Below are 19,544 nucleotides of genomic sequence, written 5' to 3' on the forward strand. Positions count from 1 at the left end.
GCAAAGTCAGATCGGATTAGATTTGGATTCCACATGACCAATTTAGTACAATCTAAATCTAACATTTTAAAGTTCATATCCGACCTATAGATTTTTCGGACTAATTAGATTGAATTAGGATTTCAGATTAATTTTACTTATTCAATACCAACCCTATTCCAAATTTATCGTAACTAGTATTTTATTTTTTTAGATTCCTCCTGTTGAAGTTTTTTTGTTCACGTCTAGTAGAAAGAGATACTAATCACGACTCCAGAGCTTTACTTTGTCTAATATTGTCTAAAATGAGATTTTCAATACATCTGAAAACCACATCAACCCCATTTTCGTTACTCCATTTGTTTACGCCTGGCATAAATATTTTAGTCTTAGTTTTTACTTCAAGTCAGGCTAATTGATGACTATAACTAGATTTACAAAAAGATGTTTTAGCAATGAGACCTCTAGTGGCATTAACATTGGTGTGGTTTTGTTCGGAATATAACAAAAGGAAAAAAATCAACGAATTTCTGCTGTTGAACTAACATTACATATACCATGGGTGTCATAGCCATTATACAAAGCATAGACGACTAATCCCAAGCTAGCTACAGGATAATAATAACTCGGTAAAGGGTTGAAAAAAAAGGTTAAAAGTATTCCCACAGAGAGGGTAAAACAAAAATATAAATAACATGTACATCCACGAAAGACAGAAATTACATGATTGCGCTTAATAAGTCTCATCATACGCTGTATAATAACCGCCACCCCTTCTGGATTTATCAGCCTGCAAAGCCATGACACCGTTAGCACAAGTGGGACACAAAAACAAAGCATAATTACTGAACAACTGGGTTCTATAGATGGAAATACCCTATTGATCAGATTCTCAAATGCATCAGTTCCATTCTCTTGGATGTACTTCTCTGCAGCAGTTAGAATGTCATCTCGCTTACCAAAGGTGTCCTTTTTCCTTGGAACGTACCAGATGTTAATGGTTTGAGGATTCACATATATAGGTCTCACGTAATGCTCATATACATAAGCAGCACCGCTAAAGTAAGGAAGGACCAACCAGCATGTTGCAATTAGCTTTGCATAAGGCCATATCGGAATCCTGAAATACATAGTTGTGAAAATTCAGCCACATGTTAAAGAAATTACCCTTGTAAATATATTTGTCACAACTTACTAATACAAAAAAGCTTGATATAACACAGAAAATACATTACAGCAATTCAACATTCTCTGGTTACACTATGAAGAATATTCTCAGTGAAGCCTTTTGTAGTGCCTTCCATAATAGCTCTTGCATTCATGCTTATGTACTAATATGTAATTAATAATTTAGCAGCTTCTTTTTCTTGATTTCTCTTAGCATAAATTACATCCTAATTAATCATCAAAAAGACTAAGATTTCATGAATATCCCCAAATTGACAGGAGGCCAAAGTCAGCCTTACCCCCCTAAAAACTAGTGGCATAAATTAACTAACAACAATTTCTCTAGAAAACCCAACAAACTTATCACCGCATTTACATAGTACTCAACAACCTTCAAGAACAATTAACCCAAACAAGAAAAATGATAAAAGAGATAAAAAAAAAATGGTGGCATACCATTCAAGGAGTTTTGCAAATGTAAGTTCAAAGAGGGTGATTAAGGAATAGAGAACCCAGTAAGTGAGCCATTGCTGATCATCAATAGGAGACTTGGTCTCAATTGCCCTAATCGAAGCATATCTGCATCATAATACAAAAACCCACGCCAATCAGAAATCACTCTATCATTCTCAAACAACATTCTGACCTAACATTTCGATGGAATAAATGCAAACGAAACATTTAACAAAAACAAAATCCTAAGTGTAAAGAAAAGAGGAGATTTGAGATTGCACTTACAGAGGATAAACAAGACTAACCACAGGCCTGCAATAGAAACAAAAAATAGACAATGTAATATATCATCAGTCTAAAAGAAAAGAAAACGCAAATTAGAGAGAGAAAAAAAGAAGAGAAACATACCCAGCAAGGACATCGAAATTTTTGAGAAGAACCTTGAGGAAATTACCAGCCCCAGATCCCATTCTGATGTATAGAGTAATTGCTTCTCTTAAGGGCTTAACTTTTTTGAGGGGGCTTCTTCTGTCACTTCTCTATTCTCACTCGCAACGGAAAGAGGAAAAAGAAAAAGAGTGTGTGAAGTGCTGTGTGCGCAATTTAGCACTGTGTGTTGCGTGTGAGAGAAAAAATTCAGAAAGATGAAGAAAAAGCAGGAGCTAGCGGTGGTGAAAGTAACGAGAAAAGAGAATAATTGAACAGAGTGGAATTGCGGTGGGAAGTTTGTTTTTTGTGTATCCGATACTACGATAACACTATCTGCATCTCACCGTATATTACGCCCTAGATTTCATCCGTGGTTGGGATCGATTGTGGAACACCGTGGTCCTCTGGCAGTGAAGTTTTCTCCCGTCACGATTTAATTAGCTGGGTTGGTTCACCAAATAAACGTTATTTACCTAGGCGCTAACTAACCCTTAATTATATAATAAATAAATCACTAATTTTTTAATGTAATTTAGTATTGATATATTTATTCATTTTCCAGAGAAACAGGTGTAATACTCTTAAATATTTATTTCTGAAACTGTTTAAAAATTTAAACTTACGAAGTCAAATTGAAGGTGAAGCAAAAGAATCTTGGTTTCCGTGGGTATCACGAAATTGCCGCCACCGACATTGTCCTAACTAAACTACCAACCTCTTTTTATTTTCTTTTGTTTTCTTAAAACATTACTTTACAGTATGCTTAATGTAAGGGCTTTATCCTTTGTGCTTCTTTTTTTCTAGAATAACTTCACTTTATTTGTGTGATCAAAAAATAACTTCCTCTACTCTGTATTAATATCTATTTAAAGGATTTTAGTTTTATATTATGTAAGAGGGATTATATTATATTTATAAAGATTAAAAAAGATAATTAAGTGTACACTCAACTATTAATTCGACTGATAGTATTAGAATGTTGTGAAAGAAAGAATAAAATATTTCATTAACGGAATTAGTTATTATTAATCATATATAAATTTCTTAAGTGGATTTTGTTACTACATATTAAAAGTTTATTACTTTTGTTTACTATTAAATATATACATTATACGGAGAGACCAACAAATAAATTTACATTCAAAATTACCTATCATATGTAATAATTGATAGACAATCTTCTCTTTCTTTATATATTTCATTCACCATAACAGGACTTATATTACAAAATTTTATGATGAACCTATATTTCAAATGGGTATTTGTGTGTGAGATGTATTAATGTTCGATATTTTAAGATATTTTATTGATACTTAACAATAAAGTATCTAATTATGACAATGTTTAATAGATATGATTTTAATTTAGATTCACACAATAACAATTATATAATACCATACTTTTAAGAATTTCTATATACTTCTCAATATACATATATAACATATTGTATCATATTATTTTCAAAATAAACATATTGACAATCATATACGTGTCGTATCTAATACATGTATCATATCCGGGCTAGTGCGGGTTACGAATTTTTGTGGGTCAGCAGACTCAATATCCTAGTTCGTGCTTTTTTAGGCGGGCTTGTGGACTGGCCTGTCTGGCCAAGCCCATATTACCACCCCTAGTTGGAATGAAGTATTGATAGAAGCTTTCAATGTTTGTTCTTCAGCTTATAACTGTTTAATTTGTTATTTAGATAATGATACTAAATTTTGACAATTTTTTCTTACAATCTGAGGTGACATCTTCAAAGTGATTTTGAAATATAAATAAATGAAAAAATGAAAAAATTAAAAGTCATTTAAAAGATGTCACCTTAAATTGTAACCTTAAATTGTAAGATAAAGTTAACAAAATTTAGTTATTAAAAAACCATTTTCCTTATTATTTTTACACCAATAATGAACTTTTGTGAAAGAGCATCTATTCCTTCTTATTCTTTTAAAGCACACAACAAATTAAATTTTGATGTTAAAGATCAAAGTATCTTTTTAACAACATTTATTTCTTCAATTATGTCACCATATGTGAGAATCCTAATTACAAATGTCATCATACATATATACATTAATTATCCATACTTATCTGAATTATTTCAAACTCACCACGAAGTTAATGATGTTGTCTAGTCTTTATAGACCCTTGATGCTTCTTGATTTGAACCCAAGTTTTTTTAATCAACAAATATATATAATTATAGAGTTTTTTTTATTGTGCTACCCTATTAAAAAACATTTATCTATTATAAATATCATAAAATCAAATATAACAAAATTGCAGGTCCCAAAATACACCGATGGCTCAGAACAAATAGTTCTTGGGTTTAAATTTTTTAAGCTTTAGTGCATCAAACTTCTTTTTGTTATGAGCACTTCATTGTTTTCAAGTATACCATGTTTAATTACCTATCAATACTTTTGAGTCTAAAAAAAATAATCAACATGCCTTGAAAAAACTAAATTAATTCAAAATTTTAAAATAAATTAATTTTAAAATTTTCTGAAAATTAAAAAATCAAAAACATATTTAATCTTAATTTTTTTTGTCCAAATTCTGGGTCACCGTCTCAATGGTCACACTGATCATAAAACAAAGGATTCGTCGGCTCCACAAATGATGTTTAATTTTTCATTATCAGTTGCCACTGCAAAGAAGTCTAAAAAAGAACATTACTCATGATGCCTAGAATTTTTTTTCCTATATTTCACTCATAATGATATGACCTCTTAAATAGGAATATTCTAAAACCGTAAACATTTTAAGAAGTTAATAATTTTGTCAGCTAAAATACTTAAGAAATAAAAGATAAGAAAAAACACAAGACTCCAATGTTCATTCCAGTAAATTTAGTAATCTCTTAATTATGATATTATTAATACCGACTCAATTTATTAAATTTAATAAACTATTATTCTAACAATAATATGTATAGTAATTACTATCCCTTTTCTTTATTTTGTTATTTATGATTTAATAAAACCAATAAAATGTTAATTAACTTCAATAAATTTTCACTAAAATGATTTAATATAATTTTTTATCATCTCTAATGATGGATGACTTTAATTTCTAACAACGTATTTGGATCTAGGAATGAATATGAGGGAGAGTGAATAGACAAATTTAAAAATATGGAAAGTTGATTATGATGTTATTTAGACTAAGAGATAAGAGATTTAAAGCAGTGGATAAAAGATTTTAAAGAAAAAATTTGTAAAAATATGTGAATGATGCAATTGATATAATAGATTAAATATGTTTTTAAAATTAGTTTCTATTAATATATTATAAATATTTATTGTATTAGAATAAAAAGATATTTTATGAAGTTTAATTAATTATATTTATTAGAATAAAAGAAGTATTTTATTGTATTTTTTTATATTATATTATTTTTTATAGAAATAATATATATAATAAAAGATATAAAATATTATTAAATATTTTTCATTCTAATATATATAATATATATCGCAAATTTTTGCAGTTATGCGAAGAAAGTTTAAAAAAATATTGACTTCGTTCTTCGTGAAAAGATGCATTGATTGTTTAACTTGATCTACAAATTCTTACTTCCTAAAAATCTCTCGTTGGAATCAAACATTACGTAAAAGTTTAGTTTAATTCATTCCAATTCAAGTCGTTTCCCTCTATCTTCTGATCTCAAATTAAATTCTATCATTTTTGTTATAGTGTTACTTATCATTCATATTATCCCTTTAAAATTGATGTAAAGTAAGTTGGACTTGATGAGTCAGTCTACCAAAACGAAATAAATATTTTTAATCCGCTAATCTGTTTTGGTCCGGTCCGTCTAACTTGCCAACATGAGCGACAAAGAGTGGACTTTTTTTATAAAATTTTTATTTAAAAACAAGTTAAAAGATCAACTTTTTTATATTATACTTTTTGTAAAGATATAAATATACATTACTATTATAATTTAAATCATTAATCTTATAAACTAAGTTTCAATTATTAATTACAATGAAGTAATTTAACATGTAAATGTAATAATTATTTTAATTAATCTAATTAAAAATATTAATTGATCAATTAAAAGCTTAAAAAATATTTATATAAATAAATATGCTTTAAATATTCATTTATAAGTATATATAAAGACAAAAATTATAAATACAAATTTAAAATTTTTTGAAAATTAAAAATTAAAAATGATTTAAGAAAAAAGTAGTGGGCTAGCCTGTCCTGTGATAGGGCAGGTTACATTTTCTGGCCCATTTATGGTAATAGGTCAACCCAATGATATCCTCTTTGGCGGGTTAAGGACAGGCGAACAAAAATGAACCGGACTATCCTGTCTCGTTACTCCTATTATGTACTAAAATGCAATTTTTAATTGAATTACTATGTGGTTATCACAAATAATTTGTAATGTCCTTTTACATCCAAGTTATAGTCATGTGGTATGTTTATTGATTCCTCCGTTGTTTTATACGATTGGTCCGAACATTCAAACTTAGGAGCCTATAGTATGATATTCTCTACTGCTTTTTCTTTCAAGTTAAATTTATTGTCTTTTGTTAAAATTGTAATGCACATACTCTTTTTACTCGCACTTACACAAAAGCTCTTAGTTTTTCAAAGTATACCTCAATCAAATATTATATCATTCACAAAAAGCATGCACTTAGGGGTAACATTTTGTGTGTCATTGATATGCAAATTATATGCAAATTGGTAAGTCCTTCGTAAGCACCATGAGTGAACTCTTATATTATTAAATGTTTAGTTTAAGGATGTAAACCTGAATTCGGTCTTTGCTTCATTCATTGAATATATTGTTATGGGCGGAAGAAAATAATAATTTTGGCATGTTATGGGCGGAAGAAAAAGTTTCTTAAAAAAAATGTGTGAAGAAAACATTGCATCCGAGAATAGACGACTCATTCATCAGACGTGGTCCCGAGGAAAAGCACCCAAAAACGTACGTTTCTACAAGTAACCAGTGGCTTTCAGCCACAAGAAAACAAAGCAAACGAGTGAGATAGTAGTTGATAATTGAATATATATAATTTATACATGAAATCTCCACAGAGGCATTGCTACCAAGAAAGCTAGTTGCATGTTAAACCAATGCCGAAACTATACAAATTAAATTGAAGTTTGGTTACTATCCAAGCAGCTGTGATGGCCATGAATCTGCAGCTGTGGGATACCTTGCATGCGGTTTACTGATAACAGAACTAGAATTTGGAGCTACTTCGTTAACATTAGGAGCTGGAAACGAAGCTTGAAGATCGGGACGAAAAGGGACAAGCAAAACTGCAGATCCTTGCTGCAAGTTAGGTTCCATAGTATGCAATTGGAGACTCTGTCCTGGAAAATTTGACTGCTCCAGTGGCTCAAGTTCCAAATTAGGAGGTACATTCAGGTCAGGTTTAGATTGAGCAACTCTTGCCTGTATCTCTCCTTGAAGTTTCTCAATTTGAGTTTCTAGGCTACAATTCTCCTCCTTCAGCTCATTTTTCTCCATGGTCACCTGCCCAAGGAACGCAATCATGTGAAATCAAAAGAGAAACAAGGCTACAGTGTGACACTACATAAACTTATCAATTTTAAAAATATGATGAAATGGTAATTTGCTCAAGGATCTGGCCGAAGTATTAAGTAAATACAAAGTGTTTCCAGTCATCCACATGTTATTTAACACTCTCAAAAGGGTAAAAATGAAGGAGGAAAAAGAGAGTCCATCTTACATAATGCGATTCAGACAACAGTGTGACATTCTCTTTCTTGAGGGACTCGATCTGAGAGAGTAAGTCTTTTAGCAACCTAGCCGCTTCACACAATATAGAAGCCTTTCCATTGTTCTCATTCACATCTATCCTCACAAAAAAAAATACCAAGAAAAGGAAGACAAAAAACACTTAAAATCATGTTGAGTAATAAGAAACCAAGGATGTAAAGTCTGAACATATTCAAGATACAGGATAGTGGCACAAGAGGTTACCAAGTGCATTGGCAAGATCAAGAAAGAGTTCATTCAAATGTTCACGTTTCATTTTCTCCCTTTCAGCCTTGTGAATTTTCTTGGGAACTTTCCCTTGGTTCATTTTACCAGAAGAAGACCTGAAGCAAATCAAGTTTACAAGAACTGAATCCAGATGAAGAACCTGTAATTCCACATAAAACTACTCATGCAAGAGATGAACTTGTAATTTCACATAGAATAGTGTCATGCAAGAGAAGTGAAAAAGTAGTGATATTAGTCCTGTTCTTTTACACTTCTCAATATGTAATTATTAGAGAAGAAAATTAAGAAAGTAAAATAAATTAAGTTTCTCACAGATATTAAAATTAGTTTAAATATTAATCAAAAACAATTTTTTGGAAAAACTGGGTGAAGAACTTCTATAAATTAGCTATTTTAAAATTTAATTTAAAATTTTAGAAGAAAATTTTATCAATAGTTCTGGTCAAATCTTTTGTCCTAACAAGTACAGCCAGACAAATTAACTAATAGCTTTCCTCCACAGAATTACAATTATATTTGCATCAAATCAATAGATCAAATGTTTCAGACAATTTCAGTAAATTTGTCCACATGAATTTGAACCAAAGAAGTACAAAAGGAATTGCCACTGTGAGAAAAAACTACCAGCCCTTGTCACATTCTTTAAAAATGAGAGACAACATGAGCATATCGATCTTATTCTTGCAGTTGTCCCAATGAAATGACATATCACCATTAAAACATGAGAATAGCTGACCTGCTTTTTGATGTCTCAACAACAGCAGGAGCCACACCTTCTGATCCCATGTGAACAAAGCCTTCCAGCACCAAAATTCTAAAATTTCCCAAACAGGAAACAACAAAACTACTTCAATACTGACTGCACTTACTCCTCTTATAAAAAGTAAGGACTAGTAAATTGAACACCCCAAGAAATATTTAATTTTCTTTTTTGAGTCGGATACCAAAGAAAAATCCATGTTTCTTGATACAATCAATTCCCTCCCAAGCAATCCAATCAGATAGAGATATGGAGAAAAGAAGTTGAATTCCCAATTTTAATTCTCACAATTCTTAGCAGCCAAACAGAGCATCAATAAATTCAGAGGATAATAAAAGGGGATAACTGAATAAAACAAAGAAAACAGAAAAATTGCATAATCGCATAAGAGAAAGAGGTTTTGCTTACTAACCGCTAAGGAGACTGAACAGAAATAGAATTGGAACAGTGAAATTGAAGGATGGAGTTTGGAGTAAAAATAAGAGAGTTAGAAAATGAGAATTAGGGCAGAAGAAAGAGGAAAGAGGATTGGGTTGTCGCGATGGCGTGTGGCGGGATAGCACCTGTCACACGAAGGCGCGTGGCCAGGTCAAGTTCATTCAGTGCAATCAGCAATCACCGATGAGTTCGCCACGTGATTTTCTTTTAAACATTTTTTATTTACACAAACTTAAATTCATACTCCCGTAAGTTTTCTTAATTTTTTCTCCATATATATATATATATATATATATATATATATATATATATATATATATAATTATTACTATATTCACCTTTCTCTGTTTTGGATAGATTGTTTGAGTGAGAATGTGTAACAAAGAAAATAAAATAAAATAAAATAAAAGAGATAATTTAAATAAACTAAAAGAAAACAAACATCATTAAAAAATAATATATTTATATAATGCATAAATTATAATAATAATTATTATTTTATTTTTATTTTTATTTATTTTAATAAAAATTACATACAAATTAATTAAGGTATATATATATATATATATTTTAAATTGTATGACTTAATTGTTAAAAATGTTAAGATAATAGATCAAATTAAGTTGTTTCTTCATGAGATCGTGCGGAAAATGTAGAACGCGTATGGATAATTTTTTCTTTTACATCATTACAATTACTAGTAGCACCCCTGTGACTTTTAAAATACCCATGCATCCCAAGAAAAATAAAAAATAAAACAAACGCTCTCACATGATCTTTGACAAAAAGAAGAATAAATAGTGACAATGCATGAACTCAGGGATAATGTGGTGGACTTCAATGGTGACTATATGGTGTGATGGAGACATGTAAACCAGAAAACCATAAACAAAGTGAAAGTGAAAGCAGAAAGAGTTAGAATTAGGGTAAAATTATAACTTCAAGGATATTTTGATCATTTTGCTTTTTACTGTGGGACGCAGGTAGCAATCACAGGGTGTAGGAAGAAAAGCTTCTTTCGGTTTTGAAGAGATCTTAGGCTCAAAAAAGAACTCCAAATCCTGATAGCACAGAGACACCAAAGCCCTTCTAATTATTTTCATTTTGAACACATATACTTTTAATTGTTATAAAAAAAAATGCAGTTTTAAGTTTTTAGGGACAGTTCTCGAATTTATCCTACTATTGAAAATAAGGAAAATATTTTTTAACTATTAAATATTTTTATATTATTAAATTTCGACAAATTTCTCTTATAATTTTATATATTATTTTTTAAATAAATTTTTTTATTCTTAATATTTTAAAATTATTTAAAAATAACATTTTATGATAAAAAAGTTATCAAAATTTATTACTCAAAATATTATTATCCTAAAAATAAAATATTAGTCTTGGAGAAGTGTGCAAAAGACATATTAAGAAGTTTTGGCGCGTGGCCTCCACAAGGATGCATCAGATGGAACCAAAGCTAAAGGATTTTCCCAACGCGTGTGCCAACCAACTTCCCATGGGAACCACGGGGACCATGTTTGCCATGTCAATTATTTTCCAACTCAGCTTCTTATTTTTCTCATATATTACACTTTTTAATTTCTTCCATACCTAAAAAAGAATGAAAATACCCCACATAAAGTGTCTAGTATGTGAAAATAGTAAAATTTGTCATACCTAAATTATAATTTTTTCCTATAATAGAAAAATGTTGAAATAATCATATTTGTTGTTAAAAATGACCATATTTTAATTTACTCTTAAATATTTTTAAATTGAACTTAAAATATAAAATATTGATTAACTTATATATAAATATATATTCATTAATTTTTAAATCTCTTGTATAGAAGAATGTTTGAGAAAAAGTTATTTATATATAAAATTATCATAATGTTTTTTAATGATTATTGATATAAAAAAAACTGTTGACAAAAAGAAAAGCCAATATGACAATTTTATAATAACGATATTTCATCAGTAATCACCACCAATGATTATGTGTATAGTTGTTATCATTTAAATCTTTTTATGAAGATTATTAAAAGAATTGTTTGTGTAAGTCTTACCTTCAATATTTATTTGCTTGTGTCATTGGTAGCATTATATACATACACTTTTGTGTTTGTAATTCTCCATGTGTTATTAGTGTCTCCTCCAGTCTCCACCTCCATTGGTTTATGTTTCATTTAGTGTGTGACATAATTGTTTCTGTCTTTCTTAGTGTTTTTTTTTTTGCTTTGGATCCACATTGTAACATTCAAGATAGTTATTTGTATTTATTATTTCATCATTAATTTGTTGAACTAATTAATAAGTGTCATTGAATTATATATTTGTTTAGAATGTGTTGCTTATAGATATTAATTGATTATATTAAATAAAAAAGCTTATAAGGTGATTGGATTGAATTGAAACTTGCATTTATAAATTTAAAACTTGATTTGTTGTATATATTTAAATGTAACTTGTAGATTTCAATTAATTTGAAATAGATTGAGTAATTCAAATTAAATTCACAATCATTAAAATGTATATTAGAAAAATTCATGAAAATGTAATGATGTTATAAGAGATTAGTTAGATTTGTTATTGAAGTAAAATGTGATATCTAATAGGAGAATGCTAACTAATACCATCTAGGTTAAGGCATAATTAACTATCATTAATTTCATCATTTTTACATTGAAAATTGAATAATTAACTCAATTAATTAAAATAATATAAATTTATATAACAAATTTTATAAAAACAAAAATACACTACTAGTAAATCTCGTATTACATGAAATTTTACTTGCAAATTTGTTAAAAAAATTTGCAAGAAAATATTTTTTTCTGTTATTTTTTCTAAGAATTTTAATTAACAGATAATTCATTTGTGGATAATCATTTCCTACAAAATTATAAAATTTGTAAGTATTTCTGAAACGTATTTTATACATTATATTTTGCAAGAAAATTGATAACAATTTCTTGCAATTTTATTTTCACAACAAAATTTGTAAGTATTATCTACGAAAAAAATTTAAAACAAAATTAACAAGAAGTATGATTGTTTTTAGTAGTGATATCTTTTAGAAATTTCCAAACAATATCTCTCCATTCAATGAAGTCTCACATTCATATTTAATTAATTTTTTTGGTAAACTTTTTAACGGTTAACATTATTTTTTTATTGGTTTTTATGTTAATTAAAACTTGTTTTTACGTATAACTATATTTTATTTTTTAGCAACATTAAAATATAATTATTTAATTAATTAGATTTGGATTAATTCAACATACAAAAGTAGTTATTATAAACTAGGAGTGAAAAATAAACTTAGTTTTGTCCAATGCAATGTTAGTGATGATAAAGGAAAAATTAAGTGTCCTAACATGAATTATTTTAAAGAAAAATACTCCACACTATCGAAATTAAGGAGCACGTTGATGTGATAAACATTGGTAAAATCTTAATGCAAGTAATATTACTTGCAATAAAATAAATAAAATTTTAATATAATTAGGTTATAAATTAGAGAAAGGAGAGAGATAAAGAGAAGAATAGGAAGAAATCATAAAGAGAAGAATAGGAAGAAATCATAGTTATATTTAAACACTCTTAGTCCAATATATCTTGTTAAGTTGTTAAGGTAAGGAAAAGAGACATTTGAAATTATATTCATTTTATATTTCATTATAGAACATAGTTGTTAAGGTTAGAGTTGTCAAAATGGGTTGGAATCCGCGAGCCAACTCGGCTCACCACGAGTTTGGATCGGGTTGGGTTGAAATTTTTTTACAAATTTTAATACGGGTTGATTTTTTACCCAGCTCATTTAGAACCCGATTCATCCGGGTTGAACCCGTGGTGAGCCGGGTTGGCTCACCAACTCGCAGATAAAAGTGTCACACAAGTGTTTTTTTATTAAGTTGGGCTTTACATTTGGTCATGTTAGGTTTTTTTTTTTTGCCAACACATGAACAATTTGTATTTTTTTTTTATTTTGTTTCATATTTGGATTGTATTAAAGTTTATTTAGATTTTAATTAGAATTATAATTTAGTTTTGATTGAAAAATAAATAAAAAAATTATATATTTTTTAATTAAGTGAACTCGTGAGTCAACCTGTTTAACCCGCCAACCCGTAGTGGGTCAGGCCGAGTTCGAATTTTTTTGGCTCGCTAGAAGGTGAGCTAGGTTAGGTTGGCTCACTAAATCATTAACCCGTGGTGGATCCGGGTCAAGTTGGCTTACCCGTTTTGATAGTTCTAATTAAGGTAAGCGAGGTGTCCTATAATTTCATTATATTTAATTATTTATTCATATTTATGCTCAGTGAGGTCTGTTATCATCCTTTTTATTTTTATTTATATTATTTATACATTAATCCTATTTATATTATTTATCTATAATTATGTATCGATCTTCTTTAACTATTTATATTTTTTGATTTTTAATATTTATTATTTGTTTTGACGAATAAATATGAAAAGATTAGTCTTATTTTTTTAAATAATAATTTTATAATAAATAAAAAATTGATGACATTAGTTGGAGGCATAACCTTGAATATTTAAATGAGTAAGTTACTTAAGATGAAACATTTTTGTATTATTTTGTTATTAATCATGATGAAACTCATTTATCCCAACTAGCCAAATTATATTCAAATTTTTCTAATGTAAAATAAAATGGAAAATTTTTGATTGAAATGTCTTGATAAGAAATTATGTTATATGAATTTTGTTCTCACTTTCATATTTCATTATTTGTGTACGAATTGTTTTTTTGAAAATATCAATTTAAATACATGGAATCGCCAAATTACCTAGACTTGTTTTATGTTGCGACTACAACAACCTTTTCGAGAATTAGTTGGATCACGAAAATTGTTCACAATTAAGTTATTTTTTTAGGAATATGTTTTGTTGACTTTAACATTGGTTTCGACTATAGAAGTGTCAATCATTCTAAAAAGACCCATAATAGAGGTGGTAATGTAGGTTTGGTTCGGCGAGTCGGCCTGCCAAAAAAACGCGGGGTGAGTCAAGATATTGAGCCCGCTAGCATGTAAAAGCCTGACCTACAAAGTCTGCAGCCCACGCGGGCTGACCTGCTTGGGTTGATTCGCGTGGGTTGACCCACATAAAAAAGAGAAACTTGCACTTGTGTATATAATTTACTTTCCTTCTAAACTTTTGCATGAACATTCCAAATTCTTATATGAATGGAAAAGATAAGTATTATGTATTTTTGAATGTCCTAAAATTTGAAAAATACATCATGTACGTCAAAGTATGAATATGAATATGATGACAATGTTGAATTATCAATTTATCATCCAACTTCCTAAAGCCTTTGTTTAATTTTGTGAACTTGTTAAAGTTTTCCAATTTGTTGAACATTAAAAGCTTTACAATAAGAGTTAAAAAAAAGAACGAGTCAACCTAACCTACATTTTACAGGCCAAGTCAGCTCGGCCCACATTTTGTGAGTCATGTGCGGGGTGGGCCTAAATGGGTTGGATCAGCGCACATTACCATCCCTAATACATAGTACATAGTGGTCAATTTTGACATACCTCCCACACTTCATATTAATCCCCTAATTAATATGTTTCCTCCATTTATGTAAAAATAAAGTAGGAGTTTTGAAAAAATATAGGAACTAAATAAGATATGATATTAATATAATACAATTTTAAAATAACCATGTGTTGATGTTGAAAACAACATCAATATAATACAACTTTAAAATAAGAGATGATATTATCCATACAAATGAATGTTAGTAACTAGAAAAATTTGTAATTATAAACTCTAGTGGAATGGAAAGAAGAAACATATAGTATCGTGGTGTAAGCCCAATGCCGATTAGGTCTTTGGGCCAAATGATGCTCAGATTCTAGGTTTTAATCTCGATCAGGTCATATGTATAAGGATGTTAGAGAATATTAGAGGTTTGGCGGTTAAAGACGCATTTAAGCGAGTCAACGAATTTAATAGAAGCAATAAAAGAGTGAAGAGAACTTTAAAGACCCTTAAAGGTTGACATGTTAAAATGTATGGGGTCAGAACTACATAAAGGGTGAAGAAATTATAAAAAATGCATAGCATAGTGAATGCTTTGACTGATTGGATTTAGTACTTTTTGCCTAGAACAAGTACAAATAAAAGAAGAAAAAAAATTATATATATAATTAGTAATGAAAAAAAGAATGAAAATAACTGATATACATAACATACTAAAGGATATATATATACTTGCTAAGGAAAAGAACTATGCGTTATATTATATACATGATATAATGTGATAGAAATAAAAAAAAAATGATAAATATCAGAAGATCAACAGGAAGCCCCAAAGCTGAACAAAGTGGCTTACATGTCTGCATGGTTTTATATTACCTAGTACGGAAAATTACAGGATTAGAACATAGACAGAACTATGTTTTGTAACAAATAAGGATTCTGAAAAGAAGATCACAGATTCTTGCATCCATATATATAACGGATAAGGCTTCTGAGTTGATAAATGGAGAACGTAATATTAAATTAACGTCTTGTAACTTTACAAGGTATTTGTCATTACTTATACAATTTTATTGTAGTGACACACTAACATATTTGAGTATTCAAATGGCGCTTACAAGTTCCTCTACTGGTGCATGTGGGAGGAGTTCTTATGTCAGCATCATTGTTTGTGCCATTGTGGGGATCTCCCAGAGTTGACCTATAGATAAAGCATTTAATTATTAGTCTATGCTGGTGGATGTTGTCTGAAATTCTAACTTTGATATTCATTTGAGTACAATGATTCAAGAATTATAGAAATTGCATATATTTTTATATACTGTTCACTGATACATAGATTCTTAGAAAAAGTGGTTAAGATGCTTAGAACATAAACGAACCAAGTATGACCCTAATGGTCATCAACAACAAAAAATAAGTTCATCAGTAATTACCAAAAGGTGAGGCAAATTGAGCTTTGTTGTAACATCAGTAGACCTATGTAAACAGAATAAATCCTACAAGTAAAATGCTAAAAATATCTTAAACTTTTGTTGTAAGTTAGAACATATAGAAACCTTTGGCCAAAAGTAGGTATTGTTTTATGTTGTTGAAGCTTAATTTTTCTCAGGAAAACATGTCACAATCACACTGCTTTATCTGTGTGCAAGAACTCAGAAAGAAAAAGGGAAGGAAGGGTACGTAACATCAAGGAAAGAAAAGCCACATCTCACATGTGCAACTCATATTCTATAAGACATGTGTAAAGACAAGAGAAAGGAGACAAGACCCGCGAGACCAGTAGATTATTGAAAATAGCCTGCTACAGCAATCTAGGCTTGAAGCACAACGGTATAAATCAAAGTTACCCTTTTCTAATTTCAAGGTGCAGAGTGTGTGTGTGTGTGCATGTTCCCAGCCACAGCTTGCATATAAGATGCTTCATATTCTATCTGCAAAAAGAAGAAGATAATGATGAATGACGGTTTTTTAGTCAGAGGACTTCCAGGGAGAAACGAATACATTGTGTCTTCTGTGGTGGCAGAAATGGGTACAACTTGAATGATGAAATAGTACAGGCCAGAGTTCTAAGCCAGATTACTCATCATCACACTGAAACAAGACCCTTTTGAAGTTTGAAGCGACTCAAAATGTTCAAACATAGAGACCAGTTAAAAAGACCAAATGCTGTTGTCACTAAAAATATGGATGATCACGGATTAAAAATATTTTACAACCTCCCTGTATCATGCAAACCATGCAAAAAGATAAAAACTGAAAAGAAAAACATGTTAAAAGATCTTATGACGATCATCATGCTTTACAAAGGTAAACTGGGGAAAACTCAAAGAAAAAAGATCAAAATGTCTGAGATTTGGAAAGTTGTAGCATATAGTTGATCGATCACCTTATACTGACACTGACACTTTTTCTTATGAAGGGAAAGTATGGAGAAAAAGATACATTTGGTTGTATTACAGCATGCAACAATAGTTAATATCAATCAACCATGAATTAACTGAATATAATCATAGAATAAAACTCTAAAATAAATGACGAAGTAGGTAAATGGACCTGGCTATCAACATCTGCAGAAAAGAAGACGAAGAAAGTACTGTAAGGATAAACTGATCTACCAAGCAATAAATGCATTGTTCTTCGGTACAATGTCATGTTATTCATGAGTGATGAGGCTATATGAACTCACATCATTTAGACCTAATCTCTTTAGGCAATTTGTGCAATAATGTGGTTAAAAATTTCAAAACGGGACCTCTGGCAGGACATATTATGAAAATGACACACATTTGTCTTGCTCGACTCATCAATTGCCCCCTACAATGGATTACCATGATCATGCAACTTACATTTGATAAAGGAAGCAGAAATAAATTAATCAAAGTTGAGGAGCTTTGTTTTACTCAAAAGTGCTGAACTTTATATTGAGTAAGTAGGAGCCAAGGGGACAGAAAATTCTGACATTGACTTGTTTAATTTGCAGACTAATACATCATCCAGAAACCTGCTTGTACTGACTAATAATCATGTTGAGGTAATTATTGTACATGATTGTGTTATTATTCTGAGTGCATCATCAATTGTAGAATTTGAGGCATGAGTTGTTATATGTAGCCCCATCTCCCAATCAATTCAACCCAATTATATGATACTTACACATCATTATTGAATTCCCATTTCCTCCAATATAGCATATTAGGAGTATCATAGACATGCTACGGCCTACACATAATTTTCATTTGTCTTCACAAAATACTGATGCATCTTTAATTTGACAATAGCTGAGATAAAAGTAAGCCTAAAAGTGCACACACTACCGAAGTGGAAAGAGAGACAAACTAGACCCTCATTTGTTTCGCCATTTTAGAGTCCACATGCTAGATGCACCAGGCAACAGCTAGGACAAATCCTCTTCTCATCACAAACATTACATGTGAGGGATGCGACTCACCGTGTTTCGGCAACTGCATTTTTGCATTATTGTACCTCCCAAACTATCACTTGTCACTATACATATATCAAGACGGAGATGGAAACAGACACGTGGCTTTACATTACTGGTCTTCAGGTTAGTTATATAACTAGCTTACAACCTCCTTACTCATTACCATAGCTTTCTTAAACTCAACTGCATAATCACATAACTCTCCACCTAATTTTTATTGTAAATCTAACATCAGCTCACACTTTCAAATCACAAACATTATGAAGAGTATTATATTATGTATTCTTTTTAATACATTAATTAGATTCTCTTTCATTTATGTTTTTTTATTCATTTCCTACGTATATATACTTTACAATAAATGCAGAATGGTTCATTAATATTATTTGAAATGGAAACAAAAATGCTGGAACCGGTTGAAACGAGAGGCGGACAGTAGAGTAAAGAACACACACATGCTTTCGCAGCATTTATCTGCCGACAGCTGTTGCAATTTATTTATGATACTTTGTGATTTTAATATTGGTACCTCAGTTATTTCGAACTTTGAATGGTTTGTTGAGTTTCAATGGGAATCTTGGTCTGTGTTTGGGGTGATGAATATGAGTTATAAACTCTCCTTTTGAAAACAAGGATTGTTTACTGAGATTGAGGAAGCATGATCTACAGTGGGAGTTTGAATTGTAGTTAATAGTGTATGTTCGTAATCGATGTGTGGTAGAGAAGATGTTGATAAAAAGTGGAAACATAAGAAAGAGAAAAAAAGAGTGGAGGTGATGGAAGGTGGTGGGTCTACACCTGTAATTACTTGTGTCGTAACTAGTAACCACCAAGCTGTAGGCTAAACGCCAGTAGGGAAGCACATGGTGCTGCCTGAACATGTATCATATTTCCCTCTGAGAAACCATGCCAAGATTAAGAGATTTTCTGGGCCCAAACGAAGGAATTAGGGATATTATGGGCCAAATATATAGAATCTGTTGCTTCTTAGCAGGTAACTTGGAAGCCACTTTTGTGCCAAAAATCTAGCGAATTTGTTCACGATTTACAGAAATTGGTGGCCTAGCTGCTCTAACTCATGCTACATATTTTTGGGGTATATCATTTACCCAGGGGGACCAATCCTGTGCCTCTTTGTACGATGTCACTTATTAGATTCAGATCCATGTGAGCAACCATGGGTACGACCCTGCTGCTATTTCCCACTCAACATTTCTTAATCATGTCACCATGTCACAAATCAAACGTTTAATTCTCAGACAAAATAACAAATTAAAAAGCCATTTCGATTAAGATGCTTCTTACTTGGCTTATGGATGGAGAAGGAGATAAGGGTGTGTAGCAGAAGCACG

At 30.3% G+C, this 19,544-nt stretch overlaps 2 protein-coding genes and 1 long non-coding RNA gene across 4 annotated transcripts; all 3 read right to left on the reverse strand.

Annotated features, from left to right (window-relative positions):
• Window positions 1–447: 447 nt before the first annotated feature.
• On the reverse strand, window positions 448–2,307 carry LOC114176394 (HVA22-like protein a). Its single transcript, XM_028061436.1, has 5 exons — window positions 2,008–2,307; window positions 1,885–1,911; window positions 1,603–1,725; window positions 856–1,099; window positions 448–769 (listed from the first exon to the last, which is right to left on the reverse strand). Exons 1-5 carry the CDS (start codon window positions 2,067–2,069, stop codon window positions 713–715), a joined length of 513 nt encoding a protein of 170 aa, XP_027917237.1. The 5' UTR covers window positions 2,070–2,307; the 3' UTR covers window positions 448–712.
• Window positions 2,308–6,972: 4,665 nt separating this feature from the next.
• Window positions 6,973–9,482, reverse strand: LOC114176257 (transcription factor bHLH47). 2 transcript variants are annotated; one of them, XM_028061232.1, is made up of 5 exons: window positions 9,208–9,482; window positions 8,772–8,849; window positions 8,012–8,130; window positions 7,758–7,882; window positions 6,973–7,540 (listed from the first exon to the last, which is right to left on the reverse strand). In XM_028061232.1, the coding sequence occupies exons 2-5, from the start codon at window positions 8,819–8,821 to the stop codon at window positions 7,172–7,174; spliced, it is 663 nt and encodes a 220-aa protein (XP_027917033.1). In that variant the 5' UTR covers window positions 8,822–8,849; window positions 9,208–9,482; the 3' UTR covers window positions 6,973–7,171. The 2 variants fall into 2 exon arrangements, with proteins under 2 accessions (XP_027917033.1, XP_027917034.1); XM_028061233.1 differs by having other exon boundaries at window positions 8,012–8,174; window positions 9,208–9,412.
• Window positions 9,483–15,743: 6,261 nt separating this feature from the next.
• Window positions 15,744–17,710, reverse strand: LOC114179888. Its single transcript, XR_003603541.1, has 3 exons — window positions 17,304–17,710; window positions 16,598–16,681; window positions 15,744–15,948 (listed from the first exon to the last, which is right to left on the reverse strand). It is a non-coding gene; the product is annotated as an uncharacterized LOC114179888 (long non-coding RNA).
• Window positions 17,711–19,544: the final 1,834 nt, after the last annotated feature.

This window comes from Vigna unguiculata, chromosome 3 (genome assembly GCF_004118075.2).
Source record: "Vigna unguiculata cultivar IT97K-499-35 chromosome 3, ASM411807v1, whole genome shotgun sequence".
NCBI lineage: Eukaryota > Viridiplantae > Streptophyta > Magnoliopsida > Fabales > Fabaceae > Vigna > Vigna unguiculata.

Bases quoted from the DNA above. Each gene is read 5' to 3' on its own strand.
- LOC114176394 (XM_028061436.1), bottom strand. From the start codon at position 2,069: ATGGGATCTGGGGCTGGTAATTTCCTCAAGGTTCTTCTCAAAAATTTC. The intron at 1,100-1,602 runs GTATGCCACCAT...TATGTATTTCAG, and splicing joins TTTGCAAAACTCCTTGAATG to GATTCCGATATGGCCTTATG. The intron at 770-855 runs GTATTTCCATCT...ATGGCTTTGCAG, and splicing joins TTGAGAATCTGATCAATAGG to GCTGATAAATCCAGAAGGGG.
- LOC114176257 (XM_028061232.1), bottom strand. From the start codon at position 8,821: ATGGGATCAGAAGGTGTGGCTCCTGCTGTTGTTGAGACATCAAAAAGC. The intron at 8,131-8,771 runs GTCAGCTATTCT...GATTTGCTTCAG, and splicing joins GTTGAGACATCAAAAAGCAG to GTCTTCTTCTGGTAAAATGA. The intron at 7,883-8,011 runs GTAACCTCTTGT...TTGTGAGGATAG, and splicing joins TGATCTTGCCAATGCACTTG to ATGTGAATGAGAACAATGGA.